General features: G+C 37.6%; 1 protein-coding gene across 1 annotated transcript in view; it reads left to right on the forward strand.

Moving 5' to 3' along the window:
- Nucleotides 1-3,509: 3,509 nt before the first annotated feature.
- Nucleotides 3,510-14,152, forward strand: part of RNGTT (RNA guanylyltransferase and 5'-phosphatase) — a gene marked incomplete at its 3' end in the record, with an annotated part of 46,898 nt that continues 36,255 nt past the window's right edge. The window contains exons 1-4 of the mRNA XM_010187610.1: nt 3,510-3,613; nt 10,180-10,283; nt 10,411-10,499; nt 13,305-13,380. Of these exons, the coding sequence (XP_010185912.1) occupies nt 3,527-3,613; nt 10,180-10,283; nt 10,411-10,499; nt 13,305-13,380 (356 nt within the window). The remainder of the gene's footprint in view (nt 3,614-10,179; nt 10,284-10,410; nt 10,500-13,304; nt 13,381-14,152) is intronic.

Consider the following 14,152-nt stretch of genomic DNA (forward strand, 5'->3'; position numbering starts at 1 on the left):
TTGGTTTTGCTGTAGAAAGTGCTACCAAGGTATTGAAGAAGAGATATGAGAAGTGTCTCAGCAGCATCTTTCAGTGTCCCTCTGGTGGTTCATGTTAATGAATCTTGTTCTAGACATACACACAGCATGCAGAACGGTGAGATATTATTAAAAAAACATCCATGTTGCATATGCTTCTAGATACAGCACCTTAAATAGAAGAGTAATGCCTCTGGTTCAGGAAATTGCTGAGCTATAGCCTGTTGTAGTTGTGGAGGATAATCTGATGTGGGATTTTCATTGCCATTGTTTTTTGCTCTTTCCTAGGGATCTGTTAGTGGCCTGTTTTGATGATGAGGTACTAGGTGAAATGGATACTTTGACCCAGCATAGTTGTTCTTGAGACAGAAGACTTACTTCTTAGGGTGATATTTGGTTTTCTTTTTTTAATGATGGATTTTACTATTCTATTTTATTCAAATTTTCCTTTCTTTACCTTGGTCGCTTTACACAGTCCAGTATTCCTAATCAATGCTCAATCCAAGCATACCATGGTCTTACATAATTAGGGGCTACTGTCATATATTCAGTCGATAGCTTCATGTCACAGAAAATTAGATTAAATTAAGGGTAGCTTTTTCACTGCTATGCTCTAGAATTCAAATTGTAAAATAAAAAAATGTGCCAAAATTAGATCGTATATATCTAGGAAATGTGATGTCTTACACTGTTAACTTTGATTTTTCTTAGATTTATCCACTTGAAGTCTATGCTCTGACATACTGGGCTCTTATGTTTAGAATTTTTACCTATTTTTTCAACCTAAGGAAATACTATCTCTCTTGCAGGTAGCTGATTTGGAAGATGGTTTTTAATATCCACTTTCCAAAGCTATTTGACAAATTTGAACTTAAGTTAATGTGGAAGAATTAATAGTGAGTGAGAGAGGCTGAATGGTAGTGTTGAAGGTGACAAGGAGCACAAAGAAGCAAGAAAATTAAAGTAGATAGATCAAGAGGTGAGGCAGTGGACGGGAGGTAGCCAGGCCAACAGCTATGACCAGCAAGGAGGAATGAAAAAGCAAAGGGAAGTGAAGTGAAGTTAGGAGTTCTTCTAACAGTCAAAAAAGTGGAAGTGACTATGAATTTATTACAGTTTAATGTGTATGTTGACTATATGACTGAATAACTTCCCTTTTAGCTGTCAAGTTTGGGATGGTCTTAGACAAGTGTAACAGTCAAGGTGCTTCTCATGTTGCTGATTAACATCAAACCTGAGCTAACGAGTTACATAAAGCTTCTCAGTTTCCATGGCTGGCTGTCTTCCGTGGGTTATAATGTCTCTTTCCTAGAAGTTAAATGCTTATTTGATACTATATAAGATGTTTTCTAGCTGAATACAATGGGCATTTTAGTGTCTTTTCATTCCATGGGATTTTGTTTTGCTGAAAACAAGATCATTTTGTTTTTCTTACTATGAGTAAATGTTCTGTCTTGATGAGAGAGCAGTATTTTCTTGAGCAATTGAGAAGAATTTTTTGGGATTATTGCTGGGTGTGCCAGTTCGCTTGAGGATCTGAAACTGCACATTTAAATACTGCATAAAGCCTAGTGGATGGGGGCTGTTGCTCTACATTACACAGCTGAACAGATGCATCAGATGCTTTACAGAAAAGTATAGAAAGGTGTTATATTTTTCCTTAGTTCAAAATACATGGGTATTTGTGTTTCTAAATAAGAAAAGCTTTTTAAAAGTTACTGAAAAAAGAATCACGTAGCAAATGAACTGCCTTTTTTTGTTTCCTCTCTAGGAAATACATAGGTTAATGGCTATTAGGAGCCTTTTAGAAATACAATTGGACATCACCAGAATCTAGCAGCACTTTTTTTTCCTGGAAGCTTTATGTCTGGTGCTCCAATTTGGAGTTCTTCCTGTAATTAAAAAAAAATGTTTCTGCTTCTCTTCTGTGCCGTACAGAAGCTGCATTATATAGCTGTGTTTGCTTTGGTTTTAGAAGGGTTGTGTTTTTAACAGCATGGAAACAATTATATTTAAAAAAAAAGAGGAAAAGTTCTGGGATGGTAATTTGGGTTTGTTTGGTGAGGGTTTTTTTTTGGGGAGTGGTGTTATTTGATCAGTCTTGGGTTATAATTCATGTAAATATTTCCATAGATATTTAGAAATGCCAAGGTTCTCCCAGTTTTCCTCCTTGCCTGTACTCTTAGCCTTGGTGTGGCTGGGCAGGTAAGCCAGGTCTCTTTCTTACAACAGTTTGTGTTCTTTTTCCAGCAGTAGTGGCAGTGCAGGATCCCAGGTGTGCGCAGGAGCTGCTGCTTCCCAGGCTGGCATGGTGGCAGGGACCTGGGCTCTAAAGTCCTGCCTGTTGGGAAGCGCAGGAAGAGCTGTGGGGTCAGTGCAGGCTGCTCAGATCCCTGCTCCTGTTGCACATGGAGACAGGCATATCCATGAGCCCATTGCTGGGCTTCAGAAAGAATGAGCTAGAGATCTCTCCTGGTATTGTTCCAGATAATCTGTGGTGAACGTGATGGATGAAAACTAAAATCAGTATTTAAAAAAGAATTTGGGTTTCTAGGGAGTAGATGTAGTGTAGGAAAGCTGGGGAGAGACTTTTTACAAGGACAAGTAACGATAGAACAAGGGGTAATGGTTTTAAACTGGAAGAGAGTAGATTTAAATTAGATATTAGAAAGAAATTCTTGACTGTGAGGGTGGTGAGACACTGGCACAGGTTGCCCAGGGAAGCTGTGGATGCCCCCTCCCTGGCAGTGTTCAAGGCCAGGTTGGACGGGGCTTTGGGCAACCTGGGCTGGTGGGAGGTGTCCCTGCCCATGGCAGGGGTTGGACTGGATGAGCTTTAAGGTCTCTTCCAACCCAAACCTTTGTGATTCTATGTAGTCCGGTAAGTAGTGATCGGTCAAGTTTTTGTTGCAGTTTTGTGACTTCCCTGGTGTCTGAGCCACACGTAAGTGGTGTACTTTGGAGGGACAGTTGAATGCAGTCACAGAACTCTTCCAACAAGGCTTAAGGAGCACGTTAGAAGGATCTGTATGCATGGATGTTCTGGTCCAAATGCCTTTTTTTTTTTTCTCTCCCCCCCAGTGATCTTTACCATTTTTATGTTTGCAGGTCATCAGAGCTGGTATTTACATGCTTGGGTAACAAAATGTCATTTAAAATGCTATTTTCATATTTTCAACTTCTAATTTATTCTGTTGTGTGCTGTAGCTCTGCAGCTTAAATCGCACTAAAGGCTAGCTAAAAATGTTGTATTACTTTGTTTTAGGTGAGCTGATCTGTATTTTCTTTAAACTTCTAAACTTATTTGTGAATTCTGAGAACTTAAAAATATTCCAGTTCAATGGTTGATACTTTTCCTGCGATTATTTTTCATTGAAGGTGAACCTCTAAATCTGCTCAGCATGTTGCTTTGAAATTGCTATGCTGTAAGCGTGCATATACATGAGTATACATAAAATACTGCAAAATTTGATTGTCTTTTATAGGGAAGTTTTTACCTTTGAAGACAATGTTAGGACCAAGATACGATGAACAGGTTGCTGAAGAAAATCGTTTTCACCCAAGTATGTTATCCAACTACTTAAAAAGTCTGAAGGTAAAGTTAAATTTTTCTAGTCATTGAAACGTTACTTTCATTATTTATGTTTATTCAAATGTTGCTTTTCAGATTTAAGAAAAACAGCGGTTGATGGCTTTCTCTGGGAGATCTGTACAGAATTTTTTTGTTGTTTACATTTTCAGGTTTTCTCTGCAACTCCTGAATTTCCAAAAGTACTTTTTTATAGGCAAGAATTGGGCAAAATCCTCCAGCTCATTCACTGGGTTAGGAACAAGAATCTCACTCTTCTCTGTTATTACTGTTGCATCTTGGAGAGATGTCATTGTCAAAATTCAGATAGTCTGAGTTTGCAGTTTTGCAAATGACTCTTGCGTATGGATACGTTAAGTTGCAATTTTGCTTATTAGGAGTGAAAGCGTTTAGAAGTGAAAGGAGAAATTCTTAGAACACTGTAGTTTTGATGCATCATTTTCTTCTTTTGAAGCATAAAGTGCTTTATTATATCTGACAGGTCATACCCAAGTATGGAATAAAACAGTTTATGGATTTTATCTAGTAACTTGTGGAAAAATATAAATAGGAAAAACAATTTAAAGCATAGATTGGGACTCAGGAAGATGGGTGGATGCCTTTACCACTGGGTTATAGAGTTGTGCTTCTGGCTTATTTCTTCATCTCTGTTTTGCCCATTTCTGTCTGCTTACTTCAACTTGGATGCTCTGCACCGTAACACAGCTTTGACAATAAAGGTGGGGAATGGGACCTCGCCAGCCTTTCCTGTAGGACTGTGAAGGGTTGTGCTCAGTTCAGTGCATCTGGAGATGTCGGAGATGGGATTTTGAACCTCCCAGGGGAAGAAAGGCCTAAAACCTAATTGTTTTTAATCTCTTTGTTAAATAGGAGGTTAGCATCCATTTTTTTTTGACTGTTTGATAAGACTAATCATGCTAGTGACATTTTTTTCCTCTGGCTTGGTTTTTGGTTTGTTTTTTGTTTTTTTTTTTTTTCCTGTTGATCTAAGTGACATTAATTCTGAACTTAAGCTTAAACATCAGAAATCAAGTGACTAAAATACAGAAACTTTATTTAGGCTTAGGTATGAAGTAGTTGGTGAGCTACTCTGTGTAGCAGCAATAAAATACCCATGGGCTAATGTGATCAGAACGTGCTGTCAGTGAAGCGTATGTGTCCGTTCCCAGTTGCTTGAACTGATGGGATTTTTCTTGTTTGAATTCTAAATTCTGCTTGAGTTCTTTTATGTATTATGTTGTTTCTGACTCTGACTGGCTTTATTGGACATACCTAGGAATTTTCCAAAACCAATCTTAGTCGTGCTTTAAAGTAATTTAAAATTCTGCATATATTTTGAAGTTCTAGAGAACTTCGGAGACTGACTCAGAATTTCTGGCTATTTGTTTCAGTGATTTGTAGCCAAATAAGAAATCATGATGAGCCTTCATGGCCTTTCCGCAAGGCGCATCAATCACTTCTATTGCAATACTGCAAATTTGTAATGTCTTGATTGACATTAGATGATTAGAAACTGATAGCACAATTACTAGCATTAGGATCCTCGCTTACATTTTATTATTTTTGGTTAACATATAATTTCTCTCAAACTCCCTGTTCTCATAAGATCTATTATATTGTCTTGAACCCTGGTATTGTTGCTTAAATGTTTGCTATTTGAAAACATACGACTTTTTATTTGCCAAGATACGTGGTGGTTACTGGAGTGCTGTATCTGTGGGACAGCAGTTTGCCAACACGCTGGCAATGAGATGAGTGTGCAATTGAGGAAACCTTGAAAAGTGGATTTTCTCAAGACACAAGTGGCTCACAGAGCGTGGTTCTCATTGTGTCACTGCATTGTGTTTTACTGCTAATACTTGGCAGAATGAGTCACTTCTGTAACCTGCTCATTACTTAAGTCCAAGTAAATTAGCTCCCAAATAAGAGACTTCTGCAGAAACTTTTACACCTGGATTTTGGTAATAGTTAGATATAGCTGCTATTACAGATTTTTGAAGGTACTGACTAAGCATTTAAGACAACATCTGTCTGGGAGCAACTTTCTCTCACAGACTTCCTGTGTGATTCGTTTTTCTCATGAAGCTGGTTGAATGTTAGACACTGATTTGATAAGGGATGGCAACCCAGTTTTATTTCTGATTGCCAATATTGACGTAGTATCTTAATGTCTTATTAAAAAATCGCAGGACAAATAATTAGAGACAGTTTGAATAATTTTTTAAAATCTCTCTTGAGTAGATAAGTTAGTACTGTTTGTGCTTCATAAAAGATAGTTTTATTTCTGTTAAGAAGAGCTAGGACATTAGTTAACTCAAGGGAACGTTTGGGCAATTAGTGTGCTCCAGTTACAGTATTCCTATTCAGAAAACTCCTTATCAGTTTTCAGCCACATGATTGTTTTCACAGGTAATGTCAAACAATGAGTTAAGCTATTTTTCCTCAAATAAGAATTGCAAGAGAAAAAATCCTGGGACTGGAGAGAATTCAGTGTATTGTAGTATGCTCCGTCCCTCCTGGGGATGATGTTTTACATTCCAATGTTTTACATTCCAATGTTTAATGAGAAACTTCTGGGGTCATACAAGGGGAATGTAACTGAGCCCGTTTAATTGCACAGCAGCAGAAGAGCGCAGGCATACGGCATTAATAGTTGGAGATAGCTGGAATGTGAGAAAGTGAGGAGGAGGGCTTTTATAACCGTAGGAGGACATGGAGAGCCTGGCCAAAATAACTATGAGCAGAATGGAGGTGGTATGAAGATCTTGGTATCACTGTATGTAGAAAATGAGAATTTCAAGCTATCAGTAAGCTTTTTTTCCTTCTATCCAGTCATTTTTTACAATTAGAAGGAAGAAAAATAACTAGTTTCAGTTGTGTTTCAATGTGATGTCCAAGATTGTAGTGTTGCAACAATACTTGTAAGAAATAAATATATTTTAGTGAGAAGTTGCTCAGCAATTTGAAAGAACTCTTTCTTCCAAAGCGGTGCCATGCAATGGGCGTGGTGGACTGAAAGCTGTGATTCATGCAAAACATTGCCTGGAAAGACTTTTTTTTTCCTCAATGGGTGGCTATCTATTTTAGCTTAGATGATCTTTCAAAAGTCAGCTTCCTTTAAGAATTTTCTAGAGCAAACTCATGAGAGCATGACTGCGAGGATGGCTGTGCTGGCTGGTGTGATGGCAGGGCTGCAGAGCAGAGCACCTGTGTGTTGAGCATGAGAGTCTGTTCTGTAGGTGTGAGTTGTGGTTGGTCAGGACAAGCATGATATAACCTTGCGTTAGTGACTGAGATGTTCTGATTCCTGTGGTACCAGTGGTTTTTTGCATGGATTTTTGGAACACTGTAATTTTATACTTTGATGTGCTACATAATCTTCCCACTTAAAAATATATTAAATTAAAAAATATGATATTTATATATTCTCTTTCCTTGCACTCTCTAAATGGCAGTGTGTTATGTGCAGTTAATCCCATGAACTGAGAGAGCAAATGCTGATGCTTTCTGTAAAGCAAGGAAACTTCTTTCAGGGCTTATACGCTCTGTATGCCATACATGCTTTTATAGTTTTGGCTAAATTATATCCTGTATAGCCTGTTTGGTTACTGCTCCATGAAATGTATGAGCAACAGTGTCACTTCACAAGATCTTCACTTGTACATGATTGAAATGATTTGTAATAATTGCAAAGAAATAGCAGGCCAGAAGTCCTAGAGGCCTGTAGTTCAGAATTTCCTTTCTAGCGGATGTTTTGCTTTATTTCATTCTTCTGTTCAAATTCAATGCAACATCCCAAATGCTGTGCTTCAGACTCTTAAGTCTGAAGTACATTGTAGTGTTCTCCTGGCTTCTACATCTTCCTGTCTGTCAGGAAACTGAAATCTGTGAGTATGTTCAAAAGAGCGATTTCTAAGAGCTGAGGGAAAAGCATGCAAGTATTCTTTAAGTTTAAAAGCTTTGTAATAAAACTGATTTTTGTGCTTTCATGAATCCTCTCAGTGATGATTCTTCATTGTAGCAGGAGTCTGGGAAGTTTGGAAGCTTCTGGTGGGAACATTTGATGCTGCTGGTATTAGAGAACAGTGGGGTTGGCAATTGGCTTTGAGTTTTAAACAGTAAAATGGAATGTATCTCTCCTACTTTTGTATGGGAGGATGTAAACTACGTCCTGCAAATCACTTGCATTTCTGCTTATAGCTCTCCTTTAATAATTCAATACATTAAACAGTGCTACCTTTTAATCTGTCTTCATGCTTTATTTAAGGTTGTTTTCCTCACTATTCTTTTCCCCTTTCTCTAGACTGTCAGATGATACAACATTTTGTTCAAGAGCAGTTCACATTTTGAAATGCCTTCTTTCTTACTAGACTGGAACTGAATGCAAAAATCTTTGCTTTAAAATGATGTTTTCATTAAGTCTTAATCTTTGAAAATACCTTTTCCCCCCCTTAGCTGAGGACACCTTGTTAGTGTTGCACCTAACCCCATATTGCTCGTAAAGAACAGGTTGTCAAGCTGAGCTATGTGGAAGCTGGGCAAAAGGGAGGGTAGTTCAGGGACTAGGCTGGAGCTCTTTGGTGGAAACACACCCGCTTCTCGTTCAGACTTTTTCCCAGCTCTAACCACACTCTTGATAGGCTGCAGAACACAAGGAGAGATTCTTACATTTTTCTGAGATATTCCCTTTGACATATATGCAAAATGCTGTTAAGAATGGAGAGGGAGGAAAATAATAATTGAATTAATTGCCCTTTGTATTCTTCCGACATAATGAGGCACTGGCTGGTGTGCTGTCAGTCTATATGTTTAGCAGCTTGGTTGGCACTACATGTTTGAAGTTTCAGGTGATGTAGCTGTTTTCAGGTGGACCCCTACTGAAGCAGCTTATATTCCTGCAAAACTCAGTAATAAGTAAATAAAGAATTCAGAATGCAATGTGTGAAGTTTGAAGTAAACAAGAAGTTCATAACCGATTTGGATTTTACGCTACAACTGCTTAATGCTCCTGTCATAACGTTATGATGCTTTTTAGTATCGGATACGTAAAATACTATGAAAGTATAAAAGTATTAGGAAAGTAGGAAAAGTATTCTAAAAGTATATAATCAAACCTTTTAATACCATGGACAGCTACCTCTGTAGATAAATGGAAATCTGCCTTTGGGATCCACTGAACAACATACCCATGTGAAGCAGCTGTTTGTGAGCTGCGTTCCAGTTGTAATTGGAACTGTTCTTTTCTGAATAGTTTGGAAGCAGTGTTTTGATTTGTAATCCTTCCAACTGCACTGCTAAGTTATTGCCCATTTGTTGGTGTTAAGGTAAATAAAGCCTGATGAAAATCCTGTTTATGAGCATGTGCTGAGTTTTAAATATATTGAAGATGCAGTGTTCTTTCGTGGTTTTGCATGTGTAACATGCTTCAGTGTTCAGGTATTTTTAAGTGTGCTGTTGCTGTATCTTTAAAAAAGAGAAAGCTGTGGAACAAGGATTTTGCTAAACTACCACTCTTAAAATTCCTTTCACAAAGGCATCTGCTTTCATGGTGAGGATCCTAATTGAAAGCATGACATTCAGCATTGTGACCAAAAGCAATTACTTGCACTTACAAGGCAGGAAAGCAGAAATACTTTCAGTACAGAGGTGTTAGTGAGTTGATTTTTGCGCAGTAATGCTGGGAGGCTGATGGCTGGTGGAAGTTTTGTTTGGACCAATGGTCAGTGGGATACACTTTGCTGATGGTCTCTATGTTGGATGCCACCCAGTGGAATTTCTGCTTTCCATCTTGCTTTTTAAAAAGAGTAACTTCCACAAAGCTGCTTAAGAAAACCCATTTTACAGCTATAAAAACCAAACACTAAAAAAGTAAGTTCATGCACAAGGGGACCCATTAGGGTAGAGTGGTCAAGACGTCCTGGATTCAGGTACATCCCAGTATCTGAGTGGTTGACACTGCCACCCGAATTACTGACAGCATCTTTGGAGATTTCAAGCTGTTTCCCATTTTAGCTTTGAATTAAATGTGTCTGAGAATTTAAGAGATTTTCTGTTTCAAACTTGCAAATGTCTGTGTTTGTCTTGCACTCTAATGGCTGGGTAAATTAAAATGAGTTGGTTCTTTTCTGAGAGTACACTCATAAATGTCTCAGTAGTTAATTTTTCTTATGGTACTTCCACTATGCCAATCTTTAATATTGTTCTACTTAAAGCATAAGAGCACCCGATTCTACCTTATTTTGTCTTTTAACATGTTAAAATAATTCTGTACCAGATACTTTCCTGCTGTTGGCAGATCTTTCTTATTTCGAAATGTTAGTGGGAACAAGTGGAAGTGTTTGAATGAATGATGGTGCTGATTCACAAAGAAACACAGATGACTGTGATTGTGGTAAAATATAAATTTTATAAACAAATGCAGTATTTATGAGTTTTTAAACTTGCAACTGTAGCCTACCATTGCTTTTAATTTGGATGTTACTAGCCATTTAGTACTTACGCACTGCTACTTGAACCGTCTATATAAGTTTACTTTCTTTTTATTTTTTCTGTTTTGTTTGGTTTTTTTTTAGGTTAAAATGGGTTTGCTGGTAGACTTGACCAACACTACTAGATTCTATGATAGGAATGATATAGAGAAAGAGGGGATTAAATATATAAAGCTCCAGTGTAAAGGGTAAGTTGTCTGCACTTTTAAAATATTTAGCTTTTAATTTGAAAGATCCCACTGAAGTAATTAATCTTTATTTTCTCTTCCCTTTCCCCCGGCTGTCTCCTAATCTGTGCATTCCTGTGTTTTTCAGGCATGGTGAGTGCCCTACACCTGAGAATACAGAAACATTTATCCGTGTATGTGAGCACTTCAGTGATAAGAATCCCTCAGAGCTTATAGGTATGTCTTCTTCTAGCCATTGTTAGTTTTTACTGTTAATTTATTTCATATTTACTCACGTCTGCAGTCTCTTATTCTTCAAAGTGTAAACAAAGGAATTTCTTCAGTACAGTGTTTATGCATATATAGATTTGGTTGCATTTACTACAGAAACTAATATGCTTCTGTCCTTTACACACACTAGAATGTTTCTGCATCCATCAGTTTGATTACAGCTATTGACTTAATGCAGAAAAATATACAGGCTTAAGAACTGTCTGTAAATATATGATACTTGTGTTGTGTTTTTGTAACTTCTGCTGATACAAATGCAGGCTATGTATTGCCTAGGAATTGTTTTGGCCTTTGATGGTCTGGCTTATTTGAAGTCCTGTTCAATAACTGAATGATCAGAGATTCTTTAGCAAATCTCACAAAGTAGCTGATTAATTGCTGAAAACTGGTAGTAGATATTAGGCTAAGTTTTTCTTCTGTAGTGCACTGTCTCACAGTGAATACTTGAATGTTCTTCAGGATTTTTTTTATTTTACCCAGAGTAAAATAAGATTTAATTTGGACACACACTTTTCCACATACTTTTCATTGCCTTCTTATTTTTTTTTCAGAGAGTGCAGTTTTAATTTGAGACCTATGCTTTCTTTAAACTGTAATGCAAGTATGTGATGAAAAATGAGGAACTGTTAATGAGAGCGAGTGGGCTCAGTCATCAACAGTATTTCAAGTTCTGAAATATTGTTGATGACTGATCCTACTCTTCTTTAGCCGTTCCTCGTTTTTCACTCTCCTTTCACAGTTCCTCCACTTGGTCCTCCAACAATATTTCAGAACTTGAAATATTGTTATGGTCAGCAATTTCTAGGGAGCATAGATAGCATGTTGGTATCCTAAAAATAGCAGACCCATTTAACTGGTATTTCAACTTCTAAAATGTCATTTTTGGTGTCATCGCAAATTTCTGACTTAGATTTTGGAATGTTCTTCCATTATTGAGATTGCTTCACCTCTATGGAAAAAAAGTCAATTAGAAGGAGTGAAGAAGACAAGAATGTGTGACGAAGCATTTCAATAACCTGTGGTATAGGCTTTCACAGTAAAAGAGGAATGTTGGGATTTTCCATTTCCCTTCCATGTATTACTGAAAAGTTGTTTCTGGTTCTGGATGCGTGTTTCCTCTGACAGACCATCAGAGGGACTGGTGGGGAGGATGTTTTTATCAAAAGTGAATGCAGTTCTTATCTTTGTTGTGTATAAAATTGACTTAACCTTCTTGGCAGCAGTAACAGCTGCAGGACTTATTGAGAGCGGTTGTGTGCAATTTCATTCCCGGTGTCAAGATTAGATATGAAAAGAGACCAAACTGGGAATGAGTAAGTGAACAGAATTTTCTATTCAGCCAGAACAATGTAGGATGGAAACGTTATTTTTGCAACTGGAGGGACTGGAGTATGCCTGCCAACCTTAGAGAAACAAAATGCAAAAAATCTTACTTAAGCAGAAAACAAAGGAGAAATGATTACTGGGAACAAGTTCTATGAGGAAGGCAAAAGTAATTTAATTTGATGCAAATTACACAGCTTTTAATATTATTAGGTGGTTAGAGTGGATGAATCTAAGAAATTTGTAGTAGTTTTTGCCTCGTTTTATTAAGAAGCTTGGTGTGGTGGGCACAGAACCCAACCCTGATACAGTTGATACATATTCCCGTTTACCCATATAAAATTTCTGGGTTTTGTCAGCTTACTCTCTGTAGGCGTTTTTTTGGATCTCCAATAAAAAAAACCTCACAATAAATTGCAGTGTAGGAAGGGGCATAGAAAAAAAAGATAGATCTTCACGTTTTGTCTGAATAAGCATCAAGGGGCTTGTTGCTAAACTTGCTTTACTAACTGTGGTAGAGAAATCAAGAAGTCAATAAGTGACTTGCTTCATGGCCATAACTGAAAAATATGTTAATAGTGAGTATAGTTGCATTTGGCGTTATTGGAAACTTTACTACTCTGATAGTTATAATTTAAAATGCAGTATGGGCAAGAGGCAACATCTTGCCTGAATCCTTCACAATTTTAGTAGCACAGGTTTTCAGCCGGGTTTGTGCATCACTAGATGGTGCTCTTGCCTTGAGAGGGAAAAAAATACCAACGCATTTGACTCTTCCCCTTTTTTCACTGGAGTCTGAATTCAGTAAAATAGAGGCTGGAGAGAACCTAAATCTTTTTTTGCTTACACAGAAAAGATAATTAATTCAAGGTTATTATACTGTTTTATTGGAGAAGGTTGCTAGTTTTTTTCCAAAATTAATAAGTCTGGTCTGAGCATGGTACTAGCAAATTTAGAATAGACTTGTGGTCTGTTGGCACTGCTTTCAAGTTTGAGGTAGAGTATTCTGGGTATGATTTTTATCCCTGATGGTGTGAAATGAATGTAATGCTTGTTGAATCCACTAAAAGCACAGTTATTTAATTTGATTGTTTTGTCTTCTGACAGGCATTCGCTTGATCATTAAAATTTGAAAAGTTTGAATCTTATCTGTATTAGACACATTTTGGTAGCATTAAGTTAGTGCCCTTGTTTTGGGACAAACTGAAGTATCCTATACTCCTGTTGCTGATAATTTGCAGAAAGAATGTAGTAAATTGCTTTTTAGGCTTATGTGCCTTACATGATCTGAGCTGCCTTGGTGGGATAGGAGGTAACTCTTTCCTGTTACCAATGAAGGTAGATGGATCCAAAAACACACTTGTGAAATTAAGGCATGTTTATTAAAACTACGTGCAAATGATTATGCCCTTTTCTTCTCCCGTCTAGGTGTCCATTGCACGCATGGTTTCAATAGAACTGGATTTCTGATCTGTGCCTTCTTGGTCGAGAAGTTGGACTGGAGGTAACTTTGAGTGTTAATTCCTAGGGATTTGTGGAGAGTGACTAAAGCCTTTTTCAGTATCTTTACTCCTCGTCCTGACAGCTATCCTATGTGTTCACTGTTTCTTATTTTAAAACTGCCTACTAATCTTGAGCAACCAACCTATATTAATGTTATTCGTATCATCCCCTGGTAGCTTAGCTTGTTTCAGTCCAGCTTTCCAGGCCCAGTAGATAAAAAGTCAGCTGTACCTGCTGTGTGGAGGATTTTAGGAATTTATGTATTGTATTGAGTCTTTCCCCTGTGATGTGTCCCACATTTTGAGTAAGAATGTAGAGTTCAGAGATGCCCGAGAGATTTTTTTTTCTCTTACTTTTCCATCTTTTCATGTAGATTTGGTTTTTGAGTTCTGAAGAGATTAGCTAGAGCAACAGCAGAGGGACATACTTGCTTCTGAAGAGTCAGGGGGAGAGAACATCCTTGTTTCCAGCTGCTTGTTTGACTAAAGTCTACAGCAGGCTTCTGTACCAACTCACCTGCTTTTTTGTGATTTAAAAATGTTGATGCCTTCACAGAATAGTGATCTTTTTCAAATAATATCAGGGTAAAAGAACATAAATTGCCTGTAGCGTGCTGTTGGGTATGACTTTTGCATGCTTGGTAGTGTTTAGGAAGTGCTAACGGGGTCCTGTGCAAGGCATGTTTCTTAACAAGCCCCTTGAGCATTCTGAAGATATTTCTTGTGTGGCTCTTTAAGCGAGGAAGATTCTGCTCCCGTTGCGGCATTTTCTTA

This window comes from Mesitornis unicolor, unplaced genomic scaffold (genome assembly GCF_000695765.1).
Source record: "Mesitornis unicolor isolate BGI_N332 unplaced genomic scaffold, ASM69576v1 scaffold47276, whole genome shotgun sequence".
Classification (NCBI taxonomy): domain Eukaryota; kingdom Metazoa; phylum Chordata; class Aves; order Mesitornithiformes; family Mesitornithidae; genus Mesitornis; species Mesitornis unicolor.